We start from the raw sequence: 9,678 nt of genomic DNA on the forward strand, positions 1-9,678 counted from the left end.
CTGACTTTAGAGTCATCTACACCTCATTGTTTGACAACTGCATTTTGCTTGTATGTCCAGGCTCCCTGTCCTCAAGTCAAAACCTTCACGACTCACAGTCCCCTCCAAAGCAAAGCTCCCCCTCAGCATCAGAGGCTTCACAGGCAGAAACTCGGACGTCCATAGCGCTGCTCAGAAACTCTCCCTCCATGCCCAGCCTCAGTAGCTGCTCCACAGGTGAGCACTTGATCAAGTCACAGGGAGAGTCTTGAGCTGGTCCTGTGAATTCATGTTATTGTTCTCATCTTACCTCTCCTTATTTGTTTACTAGGATCCAGTGGAACGGGCACCATAAATGGTTCAGCTCACTGCCAGAACCACTCCCCCTCCCTGACACAGGCAGGTGGACCCACTCCTCCTGCCTTGCAGACCCAGAAGAGCAAAGGCACCTTCACCGATGACCTTCACCAGCTGGTGGACAACTGGGCCAGAGATGCCAAAAGCCTCACGCAGGGAAAGAGATGTCCTCGAACTGGAGCCCAGGCCACACTGGGACATGATGTAAGCGTGCAGTACTTTGAGTAAAGACACTCACTCTGAGCATTTTTGGTTTCAGTCTATGAACACTGAATAATAACTTCTCTTGTCTGTGCCACAGATAATCCCTCCAGCGAACATGGGTCGTAAGTTCTCCGCCCCAGGGTACCTCTGCCCAACACTTCCCACACCCTCCAACACCACGTCCACCACCAGCACAGCTCACCTCCAGAATCCGGCCAACCCTGTCACTGTGGGGCCTCGTAAAGGCTCTCTGGGCCCTGTATCCCAAAGCTTCGGATACGCCTCCCCCCCTTACAGCGCTCCTCAGTGGGCAGGACCCACAGGCACATGCCAGGTCAGCATGCTTAATCCCCCACAGCCACTAACACAGTACCAGCCACCCACGACGGCTTCGGTGTCCATGCACCAAAGCTACCACATGGGATCCACGCCAGCCCCCCACAGTACAGTCACCCCGGGAGGGTCCAACCTGAGGCCCACATAGCCCAGTGTGAGCCCTGGTCCAGGCTGACATGAAGGGCCACATGGCATACAGTCATGAACGAGAACCACTTGCTCTCTAAGCTAGTTCGCTGGCTGGATGTTCTTATTTTTAATTCTACTTTTACTGTGTGTTAGGTTTCTTTTGTCTATTATAAAGTTCCTTGTGGTTCAAGTCCTCCCAGGTAGATTAAATTCTGCCTGGCTATTGGAGGGAGAGTGCAATACACTTCCACAGCACAAGAGTGTCACACTTAGCCTTGCCATGAGCTGTGGAACAGAGCTGTGATGAGTCTGTTGGTTTGGTCTGATGGCATAGCGCCCTGAAGACACAACCAACAACAGCCAAAGATGTCTTTCCAGATTAAACTTTGCAATGTCCGCATTCCTTAAGAGGCAAGAGGAGGGGCTGGGGGGTAGGGGTCTAATTTAGTCTCTGTAGTCCTGACTTTAGGCAAAGTCAGGACTGAAGATGGTGGAACTAGTTGCCCCAAACACACACACATGACCCAAAATTCAACCTGGTTGTGTGACTTGGGATGGAAGGTTAAGTTGTTTCAGAGAGTGAGGGGTCGTGTAGTGGAAGATGTCAGTGGGACATTTTGTCTCGTGTGGAAGAGTGAGGAGTGGAGTTAGGAGAAGAACGCCTCAGTAAGTCAGAGGGGAGTGTAATGGATGGAGTTGCATTGTGAGTACATCCCAGTGGCTCCCTATAAAGTAAAATGCAATAATGGCAATGAGTAGTAAAACTGTCCCTTGTTAACCGTGGCCTTAATCCCCAAACACATTGAAACATACTGTACATAGACCTGTCCTCACTGGGTTATGACTTGGCATATTCATGTCCTCGTGAGAGTCTGATGTCATCGTATCCATGCAGCTTTATTATCAAACTGACCTATTCTTCACATCAGATGTGAGAGAAAGCGGATCTGTCACGTAACGAAGCATTGTGCTGGTGTTGATCACCGTCCAGGCTATGATACTTGAGAGGTGATGCTGCTGTAAATCACAACCTGGGTAGAAGGTGTTTTTGTTTGCTTTTTTTTTTATCTCATAAGAATGAAATCTACAGAATCCCGCGTCGACACATGAAACCCTTTATTTAGTGCGCTTTACCTGCTCATCATATCATATGAAATAGAAAGGTTCTGGTTTATTTCAGTGTTAGCCTCCCACTTCTCCCAGTCTAACAGATGGTGCACAGTACACAGACGAACAGGTTGTTAGTGAATTCATGTCGCATAAGATCTCACCACATCTTGCCATAACGTCTCAAATCACAAGTGTCTGGGGTTCTTTCTCTGTGGTCTGTTTTTGTATGCGTATATTTAATAAAACAAATGTTCTTTATGGACCTGTATTCAGCCATCAGATTTTGATGTTGTTTCACTGTAATTATTATTAAAGGTTGTTAAACAACATGTAGTTAAAGGAATATAAAAAGTGCAATTGCAGGGTGTGTTGTTATTGGTATCCTTCTCACCACGCAGGAGTAAATCCTGCCATTTATTAAGCTCTTCTGTTATGACTGCCCTGCCCCCTTTTCTATTTAACTGTATATATGTCAATGTGAGAATATGCTTTCATATAATGCTTAGTCACCAGAGTATGTTTGTGATGAACCATTCGACACGCACATGCACTCGAACCTGTAAACAAGAGGAACACTTTAGTGCCTTGACACTCACTAATGACAAGTTCCAGATTCATTTAGTCCTGTAGATGTGACTGTACAGCAGAAAACCAGTTCTTTCAAAAACTGTACACAATGTAAACACAACACACACAGACGACACACGGCTAACTTAGAGGGTTTAACGCTCTGAACACACATGACAGCAGAACAAAGAACACACTGCGTTTCTTTTCTCACCACAGTTACATTTGTGTTGATTGTGTAATGATCAGCTGTGTATTCAGATATTTTAATCATACCGACATGGATTTGGCAGACGTTTTTTTGTGAATTTCTCATTGAACTGTTTAGTAGAAGCACTTGTTCAGGCAGTGAGTGAGTTGTGTATAAAGGTTTCAAATTGTCTCCCGAGTGCCATACTGTCATTGTGACTTTCGCCTGCTCGTAGATTGGATGAGTAGTTAAACTTCTCTAGAGAAAAATAAGTTACTGCAATGCAGAATATGCAATGTTTAAAGTTTTAAAAGGACTGAGGGGAAACAGAAACATTTGCATGCTGATGAGGGTTGTTACTGACTTCAATGTTTTTGATATTGGAATATTAGAAACTTTTTTTTATTGTCTTTGCCTTTCTGAGTCATCACAAAGTTTTGCTCTGCTGCCATTCAGTGATATCACAGGCACAACTTTAATATCAATCTATCTGCATATGGTTTCTGCATGACGGCTTCACATTTATTCTTACAAATGGCATCTGATTCCAAACTGGCCACTGTACAGCACAAGCTTCTGGTTCATGTGTTCTCAGTAAATATCACAGACCACTACACAGTACTGACACGCATAATAGTATCCGTTGAACTCTTATTTCCTGCCCTCCTTTCTGATTTCATGTGATTCAGTGTCTGTTTTGTGTATGTTTTTCACATTGTACAAAATGTAAAAACAAATAAAAAGAAATATCAATTTATGCACCTGTCTTGATTCTACTTTTTGACTGTGCAACCTGGACACTTCTTTGTGGGGAATTTGGATGTTTTTTGAGCTGAGTTTATTTAGCTGCAGCTTTAAAACTGTGATACAACTTCAACAACACTACAAAGATCAGAGCAAAGAGATGAATTTAAACCCAGTGTTCATGTGCAGAGATCAAGAAATCTCTGCCAACAGACCAATGTGGTCATTTATTTTCCAAGAAAGCAGTATTAAACAAAAAAAAGCAAGCCATCAAAAACTGACTTTGAAAAATACTAAAATAATAAATTTACAAAAGTTCAACAGATTGCACACACAGTGCTGGGGGAGGGAGGTGTTGATTAACAGATCTCATGTATCCAGTCTGCGTTTCTTTATGTGCTGTCCTGTTCTGTATGGACTAAATGCTTCACCTGAAACATGAAAAAAGAGATTAGGGTTCAGACTACCACAGCCTTTAAAAAGAATCTTCTGAGAAACCTCACCTGGTCTGGACTGGTACTGGTTCTGAAAATGGGGTCTGGACTGAGCCATACACTGTCCCCTGTTATATGATGGAGCCTCATCCGGAGGTCTCCCCAGTGACCTCTGAGGGGTTTTACTGCGAGTCTGCATCTTGTGATTCCCAGGTGTGCTCGGCCGGAGCATCCTGGAAGAAGGGCCCCCTGCTGGGGCATCCAGCTCCTCGATCCCATCTAGAGTAAAGTTCCAGAGCTCAGGATCATCTGCGGGGTAAACAGTCACACTGAGTGATGCAGGCTTCTTCACAGAGGATTGAGCATCGACCTCTACTGGACACTTTAAGCACCTGTTAAATACTCATCCCTGCTGCTGGGCTTGCTGTTTCCCCCTGAGCTGCTGTCACTGAGTGCAGGCACTTCTTCATGACCTGCAGGAATGATAGCATTATTTCAATAAACATGGAAATAGTCAGGCAACCTAGAGCACAGAATACATACTTTTTTATAATAGTTCACAGTTTATTTGCTAATTTTTGAGAGTTTTTACAGTTAACAACCACAGTTAAAAGAGCTGCAACACTAAACTTTTGTGTATAAATACATTATTTCAGTCAAAAATCTTTTAAAACCAACCTTAATTAAAAATTGGGAAATTACAACACTTAAAAAGTTTCAAAAGTTTTACAAGTCAAACATATTTTACTCTATGCTCTGTTCAGTTAAATATATAATTGAATGATTTGGAGGTCGCCAAATTCCATTAAATAAAAGTCTTTTACAGCATCTCAACTTTTCCCTGAATTAGGGCTGGCTTATCTTATTTCAGGGTATATGCTGAAATCCTGAGGTTAAATTCAATACCTTTTTAAGACTTTTTAAAAAACCTTTCAAAAAGTCTTAAGACCTTATTGCGACTTTTAGCTGTTGTTAGCAACCGATCTTTGATGATTGCAGTTTTCATTTTAACATAAATTAGATAAGCTGAGAAGGAATAAAGCTTAAAAGTATAAATGAAACTAAAGGCAGGTTAATTGACATTCCCATTATCACAACAAGTAACAGTTATTTAAGGCCAACTTGCATAAAATACATACGGATGGCGACTAAACTACTGTATGAACTGAGTTTGTTGTAACATTAGCCTAAAGATATGTTGGGATGCTAGTGCTACGTATAGCCTGCACATCACAAAATTACAACTTTGCTTGTTGTCACGTCTCAAACAACAGCGCTACGAAACTGTATTGATAAATAACTTATCTCATCGCGTTGTATCCAGTAAAAAGGTGATTTGAAAAAAGAAAATTTGTTCCAAAACAGCTGAGATCAGGGGAAGATTTCTCTAAATCGTAAGAATCCAAGATCCCAGGTCATCAAAAGTCCGAGAAATTTTCTCAGAAGGCTTGAGAAACTCTTATGATCTAGAGAGAAATATTTTGAGATGCTAAAGCTTTTTCCAGATCCTCGCGCTGGTCTGTGATGAGTGTGACGAGCAAAATGATCGTCCAATCACCAGGTATGGTTATTTTTGAAGGTTCAGACCCTGAAAATGGTTTTGAACCAGATGGACTATTTCCGTGGTGGATTTATGGAATTGTCTGTCTGGCGTGTCAGATTAGTTTGTAACAGTCAAGGAGGACAATAAATTTTCATGGATACGTTTGGAGTCAAAGCTTGAATACCAATAAAATTTAATACCTCATAACATCACAATTAAGACTTTTTAATATTTTTTAAGGGCCTTAATTTTCCCACAATTAATTTATCAACTTTTAATACTTTTTAAGACCCGATGGACACCCTGTATTTGCTTATATGGCATTAGATGAAAAAAGTCCAGTGTGAGGAAATCAAAGTTTAAACCCTCTGATTTGAAGCCAAGTATCACCAATGAAAGTCTTACATCTGCTGGATCCTGATCTGATAGGGACCTCTGTGGTCTCAGATTTGGTTTGATCCTGTTTCTGCTGCATTCTCTTGGCCTCCATCTCTCTCCTGAACTTCTGCTGAAGCTGCTGCTGTCGAAGTTTTCTCAGTTGTTTGGGGTCCGAGTGACTTGCAGACCCCTCAACATCCACTGAGTCACTGACAGGTCTAGAAAGACAGAAACATGTTGAGACAAATCGCGTCTTTTGCTTATGCAGAATTTGACAGTCTTATTTAATCTCATTCAAAACATAAACTTGATCCACAGCTGTTTACCTGCAGCCAGCATTTTCCCTCTCATGACTGGTAGCAGGGCGTGTAGCATTAGGAGTGTGAACTTCTGAGCAGTCCGTGTTCAAGATTTTAGGTTCCAATGGCATCCTACCAGTGCCTCCTACAGACACAAGCCTTTCCTCCTGGACTAAACTCGAGAAGCGGGCCTTGTCCACTGATGGCTCGCCTTCTGAGCGTTTGGTCCGGGCAGGGTCCAGAGGAGGAGGTGGCTTTGTGCACAGGGAAAGTGAAGTAATTAAACATATTAAGACTTTTGTGTTTCTCTTTAAGACAAAAAAAATGTTCAGTTGTGTTTCTGACCTGTTTGGGGATCTTATTTATGGCTGTGAGGTACTCTTTATCCAGGATGCAGTTTCCAAGGGCATTTCCAAAGCATCTCAACATGAACACACACAAATCAAGTATTAGAACTAGCCTTACACCAGCTTGCATTCAACAAAACTTGATGGCTTTAGTTTAAGACATGTTGGACACAAAAAAAAAAGTTTTCAGTACTTCAGGGCTCTCTTCATGCCATCTGTGACTGCTTCCTTTCTTGCCTTTTCCAGAGCCAGAGCTTTAGACCTCAGTCCTTCACTGACTCCGTACCCGACATCTTCATGAAACGCTCCATCCTGCACATAGAGTATGAATCAAACACAGCGCGTAAGACAAAAGCAGCAGAGAGTGATGAGCGCTGGGAGAAAGTCACAACAAATAAAAGAAAAGTGGAATCATCATTTGAAAAAAAAAATCCAACCTTTAACTGTACTTTAATGAACGCACTGACTCCAACGTAGAACTTCCCATTGATGAGGTCCACAAAGTCTGTAGAGCATGTATATATACTGCGTTATTCTGACTCTCTAACAATGATTTCACGTTCAGTTCAGCACCATCAGTCTCACCAACATTCTGCTGAGAGATGGAGTGAGACCAGCCATTGTATCCAAACATCTCGTTGGCCAGGCTAACCACACGATGTCCTTCAATATAGCACACCTACAGCACACACATGCAATAGAAGAGAGAGAACGTGGATTATATGGGTTTGTCAAACTGAAAATCACTTTAAGTGTTCCTTGTTGAGTGAAGAAAAGGAACCCATTTATCTATGATTGAATGTATGTATGCAGTAATAGTCAATAAAAACTATATTAAAGAGCAACATATCTTACTTTTATTCTGTGCAACGTTTCTGCAGTTTACCAGAAACTGGCTCCACAGCTGTGCAGAAAACAAAGGCAGAGACATAAACAAAGACTTGCCTTCTGTCCTCCTCCTGCCATTCTAGTACTGATGTACTCCGGTCCCAGCCTCTTCTGCAGAGCATTGTGCACCGCCTGGTACTCTTCAGCTGTGTAGGTACTCTGACAAACACAATCCAGTTCAGAAAAGGAAATCAGTGAATGCTTTTTTTTCGGTCAATTGTCACTGATCTTCAATAAGGAAAACCCAAAGGCAGACACACTGCATTCTGCTGTAGCATGGAAAGAAAACTTAAGGGTGCAACTGCAAACTCAAATGGATGGCATCAGGATTGCTGTATTAAGGAGACTGTGAATAACTCTGAGTGCTTTGTTAAACTTGTTACTAGGAATGATTGACACAAAGTGGCAGTGCATCCAAAACACGTCAGGCTTTTGAAGCAGAAGCAGTAGCTGTGTGTTATGTCTGGGCAATCACACACACAGCACAAATCTTGCAATTTACAAGAATACAAAATATGTAAGCATGTGCTGTTTTTTTTCTGCCTACCTGTCCAAAGCATTTTGGTGCAGAGCTGCTCTTCTCTTCAGTTAGACTGGACATGACTGCAGAGCTCCCCTAATAGCATAAATATGTAAAGGGAAGCTGTGAGTTCATGTACCAAAACAGCTGTCAGCTACCCTTAATAAACCAAACCCCTAAGTAAACACTATGAGTGACTTATCAATTCAAAGCTTATACGATATTTCCACTGGCAGGACTGACCCAGCGGTGAAAATAATATCTAAGTCCACGTAACTGCAGGACCTGGTTTGTATAATAAAGGCAGTGAACAAATGACGCAGTGCGTTGTAGCTCGAGCCCACTGGCACAAACTTGCCCGTTAATCTACGTCTAAATGTGATTTCTGGTCCGTATAAATTAGCCGTAACACAGCAGTGTAAGCTACTGCTGTTTAAACAGGAAGTACATCTGAACTTCCCGCTCTGACCAAATGGGAGGAGTTTATGCTGCCTCCAAGAACCGTCGAAAAATAGAGTTACCTCTGAAATGTCAGGACAAACGGATGAAAATTAATCTGTGAAGCAACGTAGACAGTTTTGACAAATGCTATATTCGTAATTTTATTTGATTTTTTTGCACCATTCTTTCTCATAGTCACATTTCTTAAGTTGGTTTGCAATTTCACACGAACGATGATTGTTGCTGTTTCCATAGAGCCGTTACCTTATTTACGGTAAAGCTCAGAGCTGGATGCCCGTAATGTAAAGAATACAAAATAATGTATTATTTTCTTTTGAATTAACTTTATCCTTATTCATATTTATCTATGATACATTTTTTTCTTTAAACCTCAGATTGTATAAAATACGAGTAAAATCCCAAAGGCAGGTGCCATACTGAAAATGCTTTCCTCAACCTAGCTTTGTTCGAGTTGGGCTGAGGTAAAGGGGCGGGCCTTAGCCTCTTTGCTGACAGCTACAGGATGCTAACCTGTCAGTCAAATCAGCCATGACCTTATATGGGCAATAGCATAGGGCAAAACTCGTAAGAAAATTTACAAAAAATGACGAGTTAGACTTATACATTAAAAAAAGGAAATAAACGTAATCTATTCCCGAGGGTAGAAAGAAGAAAATTGGGGAAAGGCATACAAATACACTGTGTGCCACAGTGAAATGAGGTACCCGGACCAAAATCTTTTTTTTTTCTTTTTTTTCTGAAATCTCCTTTTTATATCGTGGCTGTACACATGTTTAATGTTGCTGTCAATAACCCATTTTTGATAAGTGCTCATGTGGTTTACGTTGCTTTTAATGTCAGCCAGACCCTGCATTATTTTACACTGAAGACATTTTTACACATTGATTATATTTTGCAGCAAAAGAAGCTTTTAGTTGCTTAGTTTACCATGCTCAACTAGTTAACTCAAGATTTTCGATACATAAGATTATCAAAAACAAATACATTGGTGCCATGTTACTTACATGTTTTGCAAAAAAAAAAATGTATAGAAGAAATAACAGGAATATTTTTCATATTGCACACTTTCATTGATTATTATATGGACTCTTTGGGTTAATGGTTAGAGTCATTTTTGTTAACTTGTTATGTGGTGTAAGGGCTTCACATAATCATTGCCAGATATGATTAGTTCAAATGAGTGCCATGTGT

At 41.3% G+C, this 9,678-nt stretch overlaps 2 protein-coding genes across 5 annotated transcripts in view; one reads left to right on the top strand and one right to left on the bottom strand.

The window, feature by feature from the left end:
- The window catches only part of LOC141796926 (serine/threonine-protein kinase WNK1-like), a 28,290-nt gene extending 24,661 nt beyond the window's left edge, over positions 1-3,629 (top strand). For all 3 annotated transcript variants that reach the window (XM_074678263.1, XM_074678266.1, XM_074678265.1), the window contains 3 exons: positions 61-216; positions 311-540; positions 638-3,629. In XM_074678263.1, coding sequence (XP_074534364.1) covers positions 61-216; positions 311-540; positions 638-1,024 — 773 coding nt within the window. In that variant the 3' untranslated portion in view covers positions 1,025-3,629. The remainder of the gene's footprint in view (positions 1-60; positions 217-310; positions 541-637) is intronic.
- Positions 3,597-8,482, bottom strand: rad52 (RAD52 homolog, DNA repair protein). 2 transcript variants are annotated; one of them, XM_074678268.1, is made up of 12 exons: positions 8,311-8,482; positions 8,053-8,121; positions 7,563-7,664; positions 7,203-7,296; positions 7,055-7,122; positions 6,811-6,929; positions 6,616-6,691; positions 6,298-6,524; positions 5,999-6,189; positions 4,443-4,523; positions 4,120-4,359; positions 3,597-4,047 (listed from the first exon to the last, which is right to left on the bottom strand). In XM_074678268.1, the coding sequence occupies exons 2-12, from the start codon at positions 8,104-8,106 to the stop codon at positions 3,986-3,988; spliced, it is 1,314 nt and encodes a 437-aa protein (XP_074534369.1). In that variant the 5' UTR covers positions 8,107-8,121; positions 8,311-8,482; the 3' UTR covers positions 3,597-3,985. The 2 variants fall into 2 exon arrangements, with proteins under 2 accessions (XP_074534369.1, XP_074534368.1); XM_074678267.1 differs by having other exon boundaries at positions 8,269-8,482.
- Between the last annotated feature and the right edge of the window lie 1,196 nt (positions 8,483-9,678).

This window comes from Halichoeres trimaculatus, unplaced genomic scaffold, assembly GCF_033239565.1.
Source record: "Halichoeres trimaculatus isolate MK-OKI-2021-1 unplaced genomic scaffold, fHalTri1.1 fHalTri1_scaffold_10, whole genome shotgun sequence".
Classification (NCBI taxonomy): Eukaryota; Metazoa; Chordata; class Actinopteri; order Labriformes; family Labridae; genus Halichoeres; species Halichoeres trimaculatus.